We start from the raw sequence: 18307 nt of genomic DNA, 5'->3' as shown, positions 1-18307 counted from the left end.
GTCTGGCTGAGTGCAGGGAGGGTGGATAATTTGATTAATCAGGGGTTTAGAGTTTCAGAGAAGATCAAGCGGAAAGGCACTGGATAGGGTGTTGGTGTTGGAGAGTGTGGTTGATCTATTCCACCAGGGGGCGTATTTGTAGGGAAACAACTAACACCAGGAGGTAGCTCATGGATCCAGGAAAAAAAGGCAAGTATTGAGGAGCTGGGGATCTCAATGGAGTAGAAAAGCTGGTGTCGTTGAGGGATGGAGTGAGACAGCCCAGAGGATGGGATGCTGTGCTCAGAAGATAGGGATATGAGAATTGACAGGGGCTTGGGAGCTGGCCAAGTCTAAGGTGTTGCCAGCCATGGGAGTGAGTGGCTGGGCTGGAAGTGGAGGATTTTGGACTTGAGGACATCAAGGTAGTTTAAAGTTAGGCCACTGGATGGGTCATCCTCCCTCTCACTGTGGAGCAACGAAATTGTCCACAGTGATGGCAAGATTTAGAATGGAGAGGATGACTGATATCAAAATCCTTAGACTCGGGCTTCCCTGGTGGCGCAGTGGTAGAGAGTCCTCCTGCCAATGCAAAGGACACGGGTTCGTGCCCCGGGCCGGGAAGATCCCACATGCCGCGGGGTGGCTTGGCCCGTGAGCCATGGCCACTAAGCCTGCACGTCCGGAGCCTGTGCTCCGCAACGGGAGAGGCCACAACAGTGAGAGGCCCGCGTACCGCAAAAAAAAAAAAAAAAAAATCCTTAGACTCTGAGAAAAGAAGCTAGAAGCTAATAGTGGTGAGAAGGGCTAAACAGTGAAAGATCACTGATACTTCGAGAAAGAGAGATTGTTGCCAGAATGTGGGGAAGTCCCAGTGGCAATAAGGAGCTAGGAGAACACCCATACATCCTCCCTGCTCTGTGGTGTGTTGGACATTCAAGAATGAATAGGGGGCTTCCCTGGTGGCACAGTGATTAAGAATCCTCCTGCCAAATGCAGGGGACACGGATTCGAGCCCTGGTCCGGGAAGATCCCATGTGCTGCGGAGCACCTAAGTCCCTGCGCCACAACTCCTGAGCCTGCGCTCTAGAGCCCGTGAGCCACAACTACTGAGCCCACGTGCCACAACTACTGACGCACGCCTAGAGCCTGTGCTCCACAACAGGAGAAGCCACTGCACTGAGAAGCCCGCACACCGCAACGAAGACCCAACACAACCAAAAATAAATAAATAAAATAAATACATTTATAAAAAAGAAAAAAGAAAAGAATGAATTGGGCTTGGAGAATATGATGACATAGGGAATTTACTTGAAGTTGAATGGGTCTGAGAAAGCATTATGAAAGAGGTAAGGAGTAAGGCCAGTAGAGAAGGATAGGCCAGGAGTGAAATAAAAAGTCTTATTTTCTCCTTAAGAAAAAGCAAAAAACACACATCGCTGTGAGACAGGTAGGACTATAATTTTGAACCCCATTTTAGAGATAAGAAAAAGAGCAAAGAATTGAAAGGCCGTGCCCTTGAGTTAGTAAGAGATCCAAGCTTCTCACCTGGGCCTCTTAACATGAGGGCCGCCAGGGCCCTGGAGAGGGATAGCTCCCACCAAGGGCAGCTCCTCTTGGCGGGTGGAGCAGAAAGGAGGAGAGGAAGAGTTAAGCTGGCTGCTCTCTGCATCCCTAGGCCACCCGGACGCCCCGCAAGGCCATCGCTTTCGGCAAGCGCTCGCACTCCATGAAGCGGAACCCCAGTGCTCCTGTCACCAAGGCAGGCTGGCTTTTCAAGCAGGTGAGGCCTCCTATTCCATTCTGCCCACCGCATCCCTGCTTTCTCCTCATAGCGCTGTAATTCCTCTGTAGTTATAACAGCCCATGTATATTTTGCTATATCCCTCCAGGTTCTATTTTGGTATATCTCTGCGAAATCTCCTAATTTAATAAAGGCTCAGAGAGGTTGAGTATCTTCCCAAAATCTCACAGAGAAATTAGTGTTATATTTGGGAATTCAGCCAGGTCTCCTGATGGGCAGATGCAATGACTTTGAAATATGCTGTCATCAACCCTATCAGAGCAACCCAGTGGCTCAGTCAGCAGGGCCCTCTTGCTATGAAGGGAGGGGGATGTCTCCTCTAAGTCTAGGGGTCCAGCTCTCCTCGTTGACCTGGCCATTATCCCTGCCGGACCTTCTGCTCACCCTTTCTGGCTCATCGCTGCACCGTTTTTCTTCCCTGGGGGAGACACTGAGGCCCAGAATGACGGAAGTGGAAGGTCACAGGCAATAATGTAATGTCATTCCCTGCCTCTGAGGGCTCTTGGGGGTTGCTGCCACTTGTTAGTCGCAGAGCTGCAAACAGAGGCAGGATGTCCTTATAATGAGTGCAGCACTCTTTCCACTGCACACACCCACCTCCCCAGGCCCAGGTCACAGACTATCCTGTCTATTCCCCACTTCTCCTGCAGGCCAGCTCCGGGGTTAAGCAGTGGAATAAGCGCTGGTTCGTCCTGGTGGATCGCTGCCTCTTCTACTATAAAGGTGAGCTTGCGCCTGGCACTGGCAGGGGCTGTGGGAAGCCAGGGCCCCCTCTTTCTCATTCTGCCCTGTCACAGGGCTCGGTTTCTGATGGATGTTGGGGGTGGGGGGGCACATATCCCCCCTGTGGTCTCCGGCACCAGTGGCACGTGACAGGGGATAAAGACAGAGCTCGCATTCACTCACTCATTTCACACTCGGCAATATTTACTGAGTGCCTACTAGATTTCAGGCAGAGTTCTAGGCCCTGGTGGGTGGTGTGATGGATGAACAAGACAGTCAGATGACAGAGGGTGAAGTCCGGGGGAGGGCGTGGGTGGGAAAAGAAAAGGAGGAAGAAGACGAGGGTCCCTGGTCATCACTAGAGGTCACCTGCTAATTGGACCTTGTATGTTGAGCTTCCCCCATCCCACTGGAATGTATGATCCGATCTGTGTAGGCAGGAGTTTTGGGTCAGTTTTGTTCACTGCTGTATCCACAGCACTGAAGACAGCACCTGGCACATAGTAGGTGCTCAGTGAATGTGGAGTAAATGATTATCCCCCAGCTTCTGCCCTCTTTGCCTACCCCAACACTCACTCCCTTTCCTCCCCCACAGAAAGGAGGGCAAAACTCTTATAACTTTGGTGCAGCAGCCTCTAGGAAGTTATTTTTAAAGTATGTACAGCAACGATATGTCAAGGAGGGCAGGGAGGAACTAGTGAGGGTTGATGACAGTGACGGTTCTGTCACACTGATGCTGTGCGACGAGGCCTGGGCGCTGAGGAGAGGATAAAATGATCTAGCAGCAAGAGTGGCTGTTTCCTTTTCCTCCATGCCCTGGGAATGGCAGAGCTCTGATTCCTCCAGGTCTCCTGGGAGCAATTCACTGAATCATTAACTTTGGCAAAGGTTGTACCTAGTGACCACCCGCCCCCCCCTCCGCCCCCGCCCTTAGAACACTGCTGTCCCTGTGCCCTGAGGCACCTGAATCCCAAGGAGAGAGATCAGGAAGGGGATGCACGTCCAGGGTCTAGTCACAGAGGAAACCCCAAGATTGAGGGAGAAGAATCTGCTCAGGCTGGGCCCCTGGATGTAGGGCCGCACCGGAGCCAGAGTATAACAAAAGCTGGAGGGAAAGCCAGGGTCTCTGCAGGGAAGACACTCTGGGCCTGGTGTAAGGGGAGAACATTAAGAAGCTCTGAACTCAAGGGGCATGGAGATGGAGGGTCACTATGCACTGAGAGGTGCTCTCAGGAGACCCTTAGACACTGGCCTGGGCTCAGCCAGGCAGGGGGCCCACCTCCTCCTGGGGATGATGGCCTCTGCCTTCCTGAAGAAGCTCTGGGCTCCCAGCCCTCCTGTCCCTTTAGCTTAGTCCATCCTCTGGGTACCATGCCAAGGTCTGTCCAGGAAACTGGACCTTGTACAAGTGACGAGTAAGGGGAGAAGGGGAGCTCGTGGAGTCTGTAACCCCTGTGAGCTTTCTTCTGAACCCTAGCTGAGGGTTTTACAGGGTCTCTAGACCCAGGAATAAAGAGCTATCCCAGGGAAGTGGGGAGGGTCTTGGCATGGCCTCATCGTTAGCCCCAGCCTCATGGTTCCCACACAGCACCCCTACCCTTCCGGTCTCCTGCTGATAGCTGGGGGCCTGACTAGCTAATCCTCCAGGCTCCTTTGGAGATTCAGGATGAATTATACAGCAGCCTGATTGCTCGCCTGCTTCTGGGGATCAGAGGGCGGGGGGGGGGGGGGGGGGCGTGTCTTCTGTGCAGACATGGGGACTGTAAAGGGGAGGGGTCTAGTCAGGAGAAGACAAAGCAAGCTGCCAGGTGCCTAGGAGAACCTTAGAGACAATTGCCCGGAAGAGCCCGAGCCGAAGATGCGAGCATCCCCTCTACCGCGCCCCATCCCATTATATCCTGTTCCGTGTGTCACTGTTGGGATCACCTTGTTTGGAGAGGCGCTGTGGATGGGAGGGAGGTTAAGAATTCTAGAGCTCGAAAGTCAGACTTCTTGGGTTAAAGACTAATCCACCACTTTCTACTTAAGTAACCTTGGACAACTTATTTAATCGTTCTGTGTCTCAACCTCCTTGCCTATAAAATGGAGATCATGAGTGCCCGTTCATAGGATTGTTGGGCAGGTTAAATCCATTAAGCCTTTAACTTAGAACAGTGCCTGACATATAGCAAGCGCTCCAAAATGTTGGCTCTTCTGTGCTTGTTTGCTTCCATACGGGAATGTGAGCTCCCCAAGGGTGGGCACTACTACTCTCGCATTCATCTCTACAGTCCCCAAGTCTAGAACAGTGCCTGTAGGGCCGCCACGCTCCCCAGCTCCAGGGAGTGTGCCTCTCGCTGTGCAGAGCACGCCCTGTGTGGTTGTGTGGTGGCCCCGAGCGCCTGACAAATAGTAGACGAGTAACAGACATTTGCTGGTATTTATCCTAATAGGGCTGATACACTCCCCTCCCCTCCCCCCCGCACACATACATCTCACTTGTGCCTCTATTTCCTTTGACAGATGAGAAGGAGGAGAGCGTCCTGGGCAGCATCCCCCTCCTGAGCTTCCGGGTGGCTGCGGTGCAGCCCTCAGACAACATCAGCCGAAAACATACCTTTAAGGTCAGTTGGCCTTCCTCTCCCAGGTCAGGTAGGGGCGGGAGGCCGGCTCTTCTAGAGCATATAAGAATGAAACAGGATCAAGAGCCACCTCCTCAGGAACCCCAAGTGGTAGTACTGGGGGGAGCAGGCAGCGGTCCCTGGGCTCAGTGCAGGCTGTTGTGAGGCTGTGCCGGGACCCCTTCCTCTTCTCTCCCCAGGGTGGGCCTATAGAGATGAGCTTCAGTGGTACCACAGTCTTTCCTGGGGGAGAATTAGTTATGTGCTGAGGCCATGGACCCTCTGCCCGGTGGCCTGGCACCTAGGAAATCCCTCACAGCAGAGGCAGGAACTGTGGCCGGGTGGGTTTCTAAGATCCATTCTGGAAAGTCTTCCTCCCCACTTTGGGCCCAAGGAACTAGACCCCCAGTCAAACTTACTCAAAGGGTCTCAGATGTAAGTTGTTCACTACTATTCAGTGTACGGCACGTTCCCACTGGCCCATGTAAGGGCCCTCCATTTGTCATTTGTCCTCACTTTCCTTTTTATCCCTTTGCCCTTCAGCCCTGCTGCCTGCACCCTGTCCCCTCTCCAGCCCTTGTCATGGGCCAGCACCCTAGTCTTTTTGCCACCTTGTAAAATGGGTTTTGTAGGCCTGTGTTTTTTAGTTTCCATAAACGACGTGCTCTAATTTAAAAAAAAAAAAAAATCTTTGCAGAAAGTTAGCAATTGAGTTTCATTATAATTGAAAGCTACAAACCTCACAGAGACACAGTTTGAGGGAATAAGGGCCCAGGGACATGGACCTCACCTGCTTGCTCAGCGCCACTGCTCAGAACCCCTGGGGGATCTACCCATCAAAGACGGGACTGCAGCTGTCTCATCCTAGGCCAGTGTTTTTCCACATTTAAAAATTCACGGCCCATTAAAAACAATGAAAATTCCATGCCCTTTTTGTATTTTGTGATGCAAAGATCATAGGATCTTTTTCATTTTCCAAATATAAAATTATGATATCAACCATGCATCTTCTTAGTACAAAGCCCTCTCTCCCCGAGTTGAGAATTGCTGTCCAAGACCCTGAAAACCCACAGGTTACTCGAGGGCAGCATCTGAGTTCCTGGGGCCCCAGAGACTCTGCCCTTTCTGTCCTTCAGCTCTGGTCACCTGGCCACAGAGAGGTGGGCAGACACATAGATGCTGCTCCGGGGAACAAAGAGGGACTTCTTAGGCACATAATTAGTTTCCAGCCTCCAAGGGTCCTGTCTGCAGAATGAATAATCAATAAAACACTGGCCCCAGGGAGCTGGATTTTAGCTGGGGAAATAGGAACAGGCTGTTTAACCAACAACAAACAGGCCTGCTCTACACAGACACGCACACACCCCCACACAGTCAGACAGCCTGTCTTACCCTTCCCCTCCAGACCTGCGTGCGTGCGCGCGCGCGCGCACACACACACACACACACTCCAGCTCGGGAGCTCTGCCGGCAGCCCCGTTAGAACAGCGTCCCGGTGACTGACACACCCCTCCATAAACCCCAGATCTCTGTGCCCATCAGCCCCTCTCCTCCTTCCCTTTCCCCTGAGGATTGCACTGCCTCTTTAAAACCCAACTCGGAGGGCTGTGCTCAGTGGCCCACAAAAGGTTGGGATTGTGGCTATTCAGTGGCCTTTCCCCAGGGAAGGGAGGGGAGATGAGACAGATGGGAGGCTTGTCCTGCTGCGGCCACCAAGCGAAACCCTCAGATGGCCAGTAATGAGCCAGCACTGTTCCCACCCAGCCTGCTGCTGAATGGCCTTCCTCTGTCCCTGCACAGCCCCGTGGGGGCTCTGTGGGCTCATCCATGGGGGCACCTCCCTCAATTCTCTGGTCCCCTTTCATGCTTCCAGGCTGGTGCCCCCTCCTGGCTCCCCATCAATCACCCTGTCTTTTCCCAGGCCCTCTGCCTTCTCCTGTCACAAGCTGTTGTTCCCGTGCCTTTGCTCTCTCCTTGTTTCCCCATGGGTATGTTTTGTCCTCCAGCTTGACCGTGAGCTCTTCAAGTGCTAAGAGCATGTCTTTGCTTTCCCTGTGACTGGTGCCCGGAGCAGAGCTCTGCACACACACAGGACGCTCGCTGGATGCTTAGCAAAGTAATTATTTGCTGCCACTCCTACCAGCCCAGGACACACCCACTCATCCCACCTGTGTGTCTCTCTCCTCTACAATAACCCTGTGTTCTCCACCCCAGAGGGCTTGCCTGGGCCCCTGCTCCCCATTTCCCTGTGCAGTTTCGGCCCCCAGATCCCTCTTTACAACTTCACTGGCTTTTCGTCAGCACCTCCCTGTCTCTGCCTACCTGCTGGGCAGCCCTGCTGGAGGGTGGGGACTGGCCGGATCCAGAGGGAGGAGGCCCATCTCTGTCCTTAGAGAAGTAGGATGCCCCCTCACTGGGTAATGGCTCCTGTGGAAAGACATCATGTGGGGAAGGTGCTGAGGAAAAGTGAAGGTCCGGCTGGGAAAGCACTTGAAGGGTGTGGATTTGACACTGTTGCTTAGGAGAACCCTGGGGCTTGGTCAGAGGAGCCCTGTCTTCTCTCCTTCCAACCCCCAGAGACCCAGGATTTAGCACCCAAGGGGTCATAGGCCAAAGTGAAGTTCACGTCTGAGACTCTTAAACACTTTTGGATCTCTCATGTTGAATGGCATGAACAAGGCTAGCTGCTTTTTCTGGGAGATTGGTCTCACCTAGGAAGTGTTCTGAGACCCCAGAAAGAATCTAGCACTGGAGCGTCTTTTCCTCTTGGACCCTCCCCATCAAACAGATGCATCAGTTAAGGCCAGAGCAAAATCTCGAGTTGTTTGCAGTTGCAGGGCTGGTCGGGAACACAGCTAGGATCAGCACTGGGCTGCCCTGCCTTCTCTCCTCGAGCAACCCAGGTTTGCCGGGTGCAAGCTGTCCACCCCCACTCCTGGTGGGCTGACCTGAGCCTTGCTGGGTGCCGTGGTCCCAGTGGTGACACTGAGTAGAGGGGGCTAGTCTGAATAGCTCCCCACTTCCCTCTGTTCCTCAACATTCCTGTCACGTCTCCTGTCTCTCCTTCTGGAGTTCGGTTGACCTGTTCTCTGCTTCTCCTCCTTCTGGCCGCGTGAGGACCCCTCCTCTGGACAGGAGCTCGCTTCTGGGTTACCGCCTGCTGCGCCTGCTTGCAGCCGCCAACTAGGTAGCGTGCTCTGACCGTCTGTGCATGCCCCCCGTGTGCCCGCGCTGTCCCGCTGCGTGGAAGAGAGTGCCAGCTTCTCAGAGGCTGAGCTGGGGCCGAGACTGGCATGTGGTTGGGGTAGGGGGGCATCTCTCCCGGGCACGGGGTAACTGCCCTTCAAAGCAAGCATGGAATTTGATGGGAGAGCGGGCGAGGTAATTGTCCCTCAGGTGGGGCAGGTCAGCTTACCTGCCTGTTGGGCTGCCTAGTGGTGTCCAGAGAGCTAGTCGAGGCAGATACGTGGGTGCCAGCTGGGGCACTTGGGACAGCTGGGGGCCTCCTCACATTGCCCTGAGCTCCGTATGGGGCAAAGAGCTGCAGGTCAGGGGAACGACCTGCCTGACCACCTGTCCTGTGGGCGTGGGTGTCTTCTCCCCACAGGTGACTGTGTGCTGGGTGGACGAGGCTGGGGACAGTTCCACGCACTGCCTCTCCCCACAGGCTGAGCACGCCGGGGTCCGCACCTACTTCTTCAGTGCCGAGAGCCCCGAGGAGCAGGAGGCCTGGATCCAGGCCATGGGGGAGGCTGCCCGAGTCCAGATCCCCCCAGCCCAGAAGTCAGCGCCCCAAGCTGCATGTCACAAGTGAGTGCCGGGGACCGGGCATAGGCATGAGGACTGCTATTAGAGAGAGAGAGGAGGAGTGAAGAGGTGCCCATCTCCGTGCCCTTGCTGAGCCCAGCACGTGGACTTGAACCTCTGAGAACATGTGAACCAACTCCTTGCCTCCCAGCAGGGAGGCTGGCTAAGTGAATTCGGAGCCTGTAGTCTCTTTTCCCCTGGGCAGCTCCTCCTCTTCTCTCTGAGCTGGTGGAGGCCAAGAGAGAAGCCAGGTTCCATGCGGGCCTGGCCAGGAACCAAAGACCAGGGTCATTCACTCGTTTTGTTATGCATACAGACTTTGTGGGACTCAGGTTTGAATCCCAACTTGAACGCTTGCCCACTGTGTGACCTAAGTGTAAGTTACTTAACCCCTGACCCTCAGAGACAATAATTATAATCCTACCTCATAGGGTTGCTGTGAGGACTCAGTAGGATGGGTAAAATGCTTGACACGCAGCAAGCACTCAGCACGTGACTGCTCCTGTCACCTCACCCCGTCACCACCCGCAGTCTCGGCCCCTGTCTCTACTTGAACTGGGCATTAAGTCTTAAGTTAGATGTTAGCAGGGATCCAGCAGAAGGAAGTTTTACAGTATAGACTCCAAGTCCGTGTACCTGTCTTGAAAACGTTTACCAAGCAGTGTCTCAACAAGGATGCTTGACTATGTTGAATTGGGGAAGATGTAGCGAAAACATTGTCATGAGATTCCATCTTTGCTTTCACCAAGGGGTGGAATTCCAGATCTTCACTCATTCTTTTCATAAATATTTACTGTAAATAGAAATGTGTATAGGGTGCTAGGAAAACAAGGTAGGAAAAGTCTGACAAGCTCCTACCTCATGGAGCTTATACTCTCATAGAAAGTCCTAGAAGATGCTTGTTTGGGAGAGGGGAACTAGCTTCTCTCTATGCCTGTGAAGTTTGAGGCAACAGCTTCAGCCCCTGGTGCGCCTGCCACGTTTGATCTCACACAGTCCTACCCACCCTGCCAACGAGGAGCCCAAGACTCGTGGAAGTTAAGTAACTTTCTAAAGGAGAGAGGGCTGACCTGTCACAAACCTCTGTAGCTGAGACATCAAGGATGGTTCCGATTATGTGTAGTGTGTAGTGCACACCAAGTGACGGGGGCTGGATCAGGAACAGACTACAGGAGACACCTAGTCTGGGTGAGGTTAGTCTCGGCCATAGCTAGGAGGCTGGACTCAAGGAGTTTCAGCAGAAGGGAGTGGAGGGTGACACATGAGGAGGACCAGCAGGGCAAGATGAGCACATATGCACAGGCAAGCTTGGATTACGCTTTATAATTGCCCAGGCTGGAGCAAGTATATAAAATGGTAGGATTTAGGAAACAGAATTGGAATTCATTGAACCCTGTTTCCATCACTGCCTTCCTGTCCATCCTTCTCCACTCCTTTTCTCCTTCCCAGTTTCCCCCCACCTGAACTCCACGCTGGGCTGGAGTCCCTTACAACATCTCCCTTGGCATCCCACAGCCACGAGAAGCCAGACTCTGAGAACATCCCACCCGGCAAACACCACCACCAACCCCCCCAAAACAGCCTTCCCAAGCCTGAACCAGAGGCCAAGACTCGAGGGGAGGGTGATGGCCGAGGCTGCGAGAAGGTGGAGAGGAGGCCTGAGAGGGCTGACGTCAAGAGCGAGCCTCTGGTGAAAGCCAATGGTGTCCACGCTGGACCAGAACCAGCCTCAGACCCGGGCAGCCCTTACCCTGAGGGCCCAAGGGTCCCAGGAGGTGGGGAGCGGCCCACCCAGCCCAATGGCTGGCAGTATAGCTCCCCAAGCCGGCCGGGGAGCACAGCTTTCCCACCTCAGGACTCAGAAAGTGGGGGGCACCGGCGGAGCTTCCCCCCACGTGCCAACCCCGACAAAATCGCCCAGCGCAAGAGCTCCATGAACCAGCTTCAGCAGTGGGTGAACCTGCGCCGAGGGGTGCCCCCTCCTGAAGATCTTCGGAGGTGAGGCCTGGTGGGGTGGGGTGGAGTGGGGATGGCGTTCCAGCTGGGGGCTGGGGCTGGGGGAGTGACATGGAGGCACCCTCTGTTGGAAACCTTCTGGAAGCCAGGCTGAATTGGGAAACCAAGAAAACCCCAGGATTCCCTGCTTGCCCAGATGCTTACTAACCCCATGGTTCCCTCTGTAGCGTTTGCCCCCTGCCCCTGATTCTTGCTGTCTCTGCCTACTTCAGAGGAAGGGACAGAGCACCCAGTGCCTCTCACAGGACGTTGGGCGGCCTGAAGCATGCAGGCAGTCACAGCGAGGGGCCTTTAAAGCTGTTCCAGCCAGACATCCGTCCGTGCTTCCCACCCTTGTACAGCATCCAGTGTTTCTACCAATGTGAGACTTACGAACTGCCAAGGCAACTCACTGCGTCTTTGAAGCTCTAACTGTTTGCAAGCCATTATTTACAAGCAGTTTTTTAAAAAGAAAACCGTTGCCACTCATTGGCCCTAGTTCTTCCCAATAGACCAATTTACTTCTTTATCCAGTGACTGGCTCTCAAATATTTGAAGACATTTATTGGACCTGATTGTGTTCATCAGGGCAAGGGGGGCTGCCGCTCCTTCCCTGGGGGTCTGGGAGGGCAGCTCACTGCCCTGCCCTGGGGAGAGCGCCTCACTAGGGTTCAGTCCCAGGAACGGACTTGGTTGGCTCCTTGACAGGGTCATAAAATCAGCGAAGGCATCCCTTTGTCCCTCCTCTGTTGTCCCCCTCCAGGTGCCTGGTACACTCTAGTGTTCTCTCTGCTCTCAGCCTCTCTGGAAAGAATCTGATAAATTGGTTCATGCTGAGATAGAGATGGCTAATAAGGCTTAAAGTTTCTCCCCAGGGAGACAAAGAGACAAAGATGGAAGCTCTGAATGGTGAAATTTCTGGCCTCAGGGAACTGGTTGAGGGGGAGAGCTTTGAGGACAGGTCTTTCCTTGCACTTCTGGAAACAAGCCTCCGTGCCTGGGCAGTGGGCGCCCCCGTATGCTCGCAAGGTCAGCCTAGGGCACCATTCACCTCATCAGACCCCACTCTAGGCTGGAGGACAAAGAGGAGGGGCTGGGGCACGGGCAGGTGGCTGGGGGCGTGCCCATTTTGTCTGGCTTCCTTACAAAGTCCTCTCTGTCTCAGTCCCTCTAGGTTCTACCCTGTGTCCCGTAGGGTCCCTGAGTATTACAGCCCCTACTCCTCCCAGTACCCTGATGATTACCAGTACTACCCGCCAGGGGTGCGGCCGGATAGCATCTGCTCCATGCCGGCCTACGATCGGATCAGCCCACCCTGGGCCCTGGAGGACAAGCGGCACTCCTTCCGGAATGGAGGCGGCCCCGCCTTCCAGCTGCGTGAGTGGAAGGAGCCTGCCGGCTATGGGCGGCAGGATGGCACCACCTGGATCCCCAGCCCCTCCCGGCAGCCTGTCTATTATGATGAACTGGATGCCGCCTCCGGCTCCCTGCGACGCCTGTCCTTGCAGCCCCGTTCCCACTCTGTGCCCCGCTCGCCAAGCCAGGGGTCCTACAGCCGCGCCCGCATTTTCTCCCCCATCCGCTCACCCAGTGCCCGTTTCGAGCGGCTGCCACCTCGCAGTGAGGACATCTATGCTGACCCTGCTGCCTATGTGATGAGGCGATCCGTCAGCTCCCCCAAGGTGAGCCACCAGCCTTCCCCTCCTTCCTCAGCCCCTGAGATCCCCCGGAAGCCTAAGACGATCTGCTGAGAAGAGGTGGGGATGCAAGGGCATCTGGGGACATGGGGTCACCGGGCTGTGTCAGCAGGACCAGGGATGCTGCCCAGGGGAAGCCACTGGCCCTGCGGTTCTGTCCATAGGAGAGCTGCCTTGGGGGATTTGCCTTGCCCCTGAGTAGAAACACTGCTCTCTGTGCCCATCCCCAGGCTGTACCAGGAGCCCTAATTCTATATAAGAGGACAGAGAGGGTTCTATCTTTTCAAATCTTGAGGACCTAGACAGATTCACTGCAAGGATATTGCAATGGTTAAAGGCTGTCCATTTTAGTTTGAAATCTGCTCTGGGACAGGTTACAGACATCCCTAACCTTGAACTTCAGTTGGTGGGGAAGTCCATATCCCAGCCGGACCCCCTCACCTCTCCAATCCCCTTTCTCTTCCAGTATGATTACCTGGGAGACAGGCGGCCAGTCCCTGCAGGACTGTTCCCCTACAACTACCCACCATCCCCCACGGTCCACGATAAGATGGTACGTCCTCTCCTCCCACTCCACTTCCCCTCAGGACCTCTCCTCCCAGGGCGGGGCCAAACTAGGGCAGACGCAGGGATGCTCTGTGCCCAGTGCCTGGCCCGTCTGGTCTTTAGCAGCCTCTGGATACCTCCTCCCTCCGGCCTGGACTCTAACACCACTATAGAGAGTGGTGTCAGTTACCCCTCCTCCTCTGTGACACAGGGCAGAGGAGCAGGGACAAGATCTGGAAGCATGAAATGTCCCCATTCTCTCAGTCTCAGAACAACTCCTCTCCAGCATGCAGAGGGGCCTGGACAGGGGGCTTAGGCTATGGGCTGGGAAGAAAAGTTAAGCTAGAGCTCCCAAAACAGGCATGATCTTCTAGTCTTCTTACCCCTAAGCGTACTTGCTTCAAGCTTGTCCTTGCCTGGAATGTCACTTTGGGGGAAAGAGACTAGAAGTCAGATTGAGGAAGAAAAGATTTTCCATACTGTGTCTCCTCCTACTTTCTCTCCCCTTTCTACTTGTGTCTCTTCCGGGAATTTGTTCTCCTGAGGATTTTTGTCTCCACCTGGAGAACTCGATGCCGATGCTCCGCCTGGGGAGCTGGGGAAAACCACTGGAACCAACAGGCAGAATCCTTGTCTCCGGCGGCCTGTCACTGACCCCTCTCTCTGAGTCTTCTCTGCCGGTGTCCAAACTCTATAGCCAAGACACACAGCAAATGCACCCATCCGTAAACAGTGGATTTTCCAGAAAACTCAGAAAAAGCTCCAGGAAGTGCTGACTAGATGGCTTCAGTGGTGCTCCCCTCTCCCAGGGCAGGGCCAGGCCGACCCAGGAGCCTCGGAGTGTGTCCCTTCTCTCGCCGGGCTTGTCCAGCAGACAACCTCTGTGGCTGCCCGCACCCTTCCCCCCTCCCTTCCCTAGACTCCCCAAGGCCAGAGAGGCCTCTGTTTGTCGCTGCCCAGCTAACTCTTAACTGCTTTGCTTCCTTTTTATTGTTTTCTTTTGTCCTGTTCCTGTTTGTTTGTGTTGCCGTTGGGCCTCGGGCTCCGGGTAGGATGAACTTTTAGACCTTCAATTGCAAAGAAACCTAGAGTATTTGGATCAGCAGGTAGGCAGAGCTGGTGCCCCTTACCATCCCCCTGCCCTCCCTTCACGTCTCCCTGCTCCTCCCCGCCTTCTCATCCCCCATCCATTTGACAACCTTTGTTGGCAAAAACCGGGACACAACAAAGTGGCTTATATTTTGGTTTGCGCCTTCACACCCCTTCTCTGCAAAGCCCTTTAGGGCAGCCGGGAGTTTCCTGGGGAAAGGAGAATTGTAAATTACCACATGAATAATTAATGTCACCGCCTATTTGTTCGACCCAGATGGAACTGCCCCCAGGGGGCAGGCGGGAATTTGCATTTTTGCTGGATAGAGTTGCAGAGACAGGGAGGAGCTCTGTGCTGGGGCCTCAGAGGCTAAGGATTTAGTTCAGCCTGAATCTGGGAAATTAGCCTACCCTATTCCACAGGTTGTGGTTAAACTCCACATTTTGTAAGCGAAGGACCACAGACCTGCCCTCCACTGATTTTTTAAATGATGGTAATTCGGTATATATGTTAGTTCCTCTGCAAAGTTCTTTTGTATGCACGGCTCATGTTTTCCTGAGAACTCAGTGCTGTAGGCAGAGGGAGTGTCCTCAATCCAGTGTTACAGATGAGCACCCTGAAGAGGCAATGAGTGTCCCCATGTGATGAAAGCAATCGGCTGCCTGGGCTCTCACCTTTGGCTTCCTTGCCTTTTGAGACTAAGGAGGCTGTGATACTGGGTTTAGACAGGCCAGGGGTCAATATGCTGGGCAATTTATATGAGCGCATGCTCATATTCAGATCTGTGCTACAAATCATGGGGGACCTGGATGTGTACCAGATCCAGGTGGAGGCGGCCTGGGGTGGTGGAAATAATAATGTTAGTAATAATAATAATAATAGTGGTAGCACTTACCGTAATTGGATGCTTCCTCCATGCCCTGCACCATTCTAAGCATTTCACAGATCCTAACCTTTATAACAACTCTGCAAGGTAGGTATTATTATCCCCGTTTCGTAGGGGATGTGATGAAACTAAAGCCCAGGAGATCAAATAACACGCCAAGGACACACAACCAGTGAACAGCAGAGCTTGGATATGACTCTGAGCTTTTGACTCGGTTTACAGCTGAGGAAGCCTCTGACATGTGAAGAAGCTGGGGTTGAACCTCATCAGGATGATTTTAGTCCCAGAAGGAGCATGTGGTGTTGACACCGTAAGCATTCTTGTCCCTGTGGGGATGACTCCCGGCAGGCCTTCCTCCCCGCAGCCCATCCACACTGCTGGCTTTCCAAGCATTCAGTGCAGATGGCAGGGCCCCTTCCTGGGGGCTTCTTCCCTCACAGAGGGGCTGGGGGCTTCAGAAATAACCTTTCAGAGGACCTCTTTCCTAGATAAACGATAATACTCTTAAAAGGCAGTCTTGTATGATAAGAAGAGTCCAGAACATAGTCAGACACTGCACTCTAGTTCCAGCTGTGCCATTTACAGGGATTTTTTTTTTTTTAAACCTTGGTCTCTCTGGGTCTTTGTTTTCTCAATCATGAGACGGACATTGTAGGACCTGCCCTTTCTACCTCACAGGTTATTGGGAGAGTCGAGTGAGAACGTATATGAGAGCACTTTGGCAGGCATTGATGAGGGCTAGTGATTGCTACTATGATTATTTTATTGTTCTTTTTCTTCCAAAACTCAAAAATATTAATTGACCACCCTTGACCCCAGTGCTGTGTATAAGGTACTGGGTTAGGTGCTTTCTCACGAAATTTCTCTAACGTTTCGGAGAGACAGAAGGTGGCACACAGGAATCCTCCTAGAGGCAAGGCCCACGTGGGCTGAATGATCCTGAAAGCCATAGCATGTGTGGGGGCAGGCCAGGGTGAGAAGACCCCTGCTTCCTCTATTGTTTTAGATCTACTGGTTGGGGAAGGAATGAGATCTGTGGGTGACCAAGAAGAGCCTGGGCCTCCCTTGCCCTCTCAAAGCCTGATGTGTTGGTAGGTCTGCCTTGTCCTACACACATAAACACCACACACAGGACACACAGGTATGACACACAGGCAGCCAACATAAACATACACATACCACATACAATCACACATACACCACACCGGCACACCCCATACACAACAAACACAATCTCATTCACGCACACACACACACACACACGCACTTGCGCACATGCGCGTGCACAGGCTCTAAGAAGATAAGCACTGACTTGAGTTCAGATCCTTACAGAAAATGTGGTTGATATACTGTTGACTTTTAACCATTTTGCAAAGACTCAACCTCATATTATAATTGCTCTTTTAAAAGCCTTTTAAATCACACGTTATATCATAGAAAAAATTCCCAACTGGGCTAAAGAAGTAGCAAAATCAGATCCTAGGAAAGCCTTTTTAAATGCTCTAGAGCCTGTGAATGGGGGTGGAGGGGTGCCCCTCACCCTGTCTTGTACAGCGTGCAGAAGCAAGGCTGCTTTGGGGCTGCCGCCTAAACAGGGCAAGAGGGAACTATGTGTGGGTCCAACAAAGATTGGGAAGACAAGGGCAAAAAACGTGGGGGTTCCCTGAACTGTGACCTGAGAAGATCTGCCCTAAGGTGGCTCCGTCCCGTCCCTTACTCACTGCCCCTCCCCAAGAAGCTTTTCCTGCACAACTCCCCTCTGTCTTCTGCTGCCTTCTCCTGGAGATCCATTGAGTTAAAGGGACATAGCCAAGGACACTCCCTAATATGTTTACATTTGACGCTGTCACACTGGAATCAGTGGGGGAAATGATGGCATTCCGGGTTGATTTGGTTGGCTCGTCCGTCCTCCGTCCCTCCCTGTCCCTCTCCCTCACCCTTCCTCTCTCTCTTTCGTTTTCATCTGGCAAATAGTCTTTCCCCCTCCATGTTCCTGATGATCCTTGAAGCATAAGGATAACGTGTTGGGAGAGCAGTGTTCCAGTCTCTGGTGTCCCTTTAACGTGGCTTACTTGCTTTGGCCTCCTTGTTTGCTCCCTGGCGCCATCCCAGATTGGCATGGATGCTACCAGCCCAGCTCTGGAAACCGTGTTTAGCAATCCTTTCTACTCTAGAGCAGAGGTGGGCAGGGTTTGGGAAGAGAGACCTGTGCCTTCCCAATGTGACGGCCCATCCAAAGAGCCGGTCACATTTTCTTTAACGTTGTTTCATTCAGTTCAGATTTTGGGAGATCGGACTTTCTAACTGCCTGTGTGGTCTTTGACCAAACCAGTGTGAGAAATGAGAGCCGGCCCAATGGGATGAGACCCACCACACTCAGGCGCCCTGGGGAGGTGTCACTGGGCTGGGGCCTCTTCAGAGCCACAAGCGAGGGCACAGTGGCCTCCCAGGTCCCTTCTGTGGGCTTTCCTCAAGGGCAACTTCCGTGCGGGTCCTGAGATGGAGTTCACGAGGGCTGAGTGATGGGCAAGGCCAGGCAGAAGGTGCTGGAGGCCTCAGGAGGAGCTGTCCTTTCCTGTTTCCTGGAAAGCAAGCGCAGGCGGGCGTGGGGAGACATCTCTCTGTGGGTCTGAGCTTGAATCGCCTGTTCTTCCTCTGCCGCAGACGAGTGAGAGTGAGGCTCTCCTCAGTATGGTGAAGCGCGTGGTGGAGAACTCCTCCCCCAGGGCCCAGCTCTTCCTGCAAGTAAGACCTCTGCCTGGCAGCGCGGTCCCTGTCAACACCATTTTTCGGCTGCTTGTGCATGGTCGCGTCCACCCATCAGGGATGAGTCCACTCCGCCTGCCCACCTGCCAGGCCTCATCTCCCAGGCTCAGCCTGGCCTCCCTCCTTTATTTTCACTGTGTCGCCTCCATTCTTCACGTTCATGGGTGAACACAGGCCCACTTCCCAGGCCATCAAAATAGCCAGCACTGACATCTCATGCCATGCCAGGGATCGCAAGCTGCTTTTTAACGTTCAGGACTTCTCTTTCATGTTTGGTATCTTCTTAACAGTTGTTGGGGTGAAGGACATGAGGGGTGTGATATGGAACCATCCAGTGACAGAGTTGTGTAGAATGTGCTCTTGTTGCTGCATGTGTCACCAAGGGCAGGCGCCTTTGCTGGACTCAGAGACACT

At 53.5% G+C, this 18307-nt stretch overlaps 1 protein-coding gene across 3 annotated transcripts in view; it reads left to right on the top strand.

The window, feature by feature from the left end:
• The window catches only part of PLEKHA6 (pleckstrin homology domain containing A6), a 141971-nt gene that overhangs the window by 98633 nt on the left and 25031 nt on the right, over window positions 1-18307 (top strand). For 2 of the 3 annotated variants that reach the window (XM_089908329.1, XM_089908330.1), the window contains 7 exons: window positions 1658-1762; window positions 2434-2506; window positions 5009-5109; window positions 8714-8916; window positions 10363-10911; window positions 12074-12590; window positions 13072-13158. In XM_089908329.1, the coding sequence (XP_089764455.1) occupies window positions 1658-1762; window positions 2434-2506; window positions 5009-5109; window positions 8714-8916; window positions 10363-10911; window positions 12074-12590; window positions 13072-13158 (1635 nt within the window). Of the gene's footprint in view, window positions 1-1657; window positions 1763-2433; window positions 2507-5008; window positions 5110-8713; window positions 8917-10362; window positions 10912-12073; window positions 12591-13071; window positions 13159-14203; window positions 14258-17791; window positions 17873-18307 lie in introns of all 3 variants that reach the window. The other variant, XM_089908331.1, reaches the window with a different exon arrangement.

The sequence above is a fragment of the Delphinapterus leucas genome, chromosome 1 (assembly GCF_059928025.1).
Source record: "Delphinapterus leucas isolate spDelLeu-1000000601 "Yukka" chromosome 1, BTC_Dleu_Yukka2, whole genome shotgun sequence".
Lineage (NCBI taxonomy): Eukaryota > Metazoa > Chordata > Mammalia > Artiodactyla > Monodontidae > Delphinapterus > Delphinapterus leucas.
This window is presented reverse-complemented; position numbering and strand designations above follow the sequence as displayed.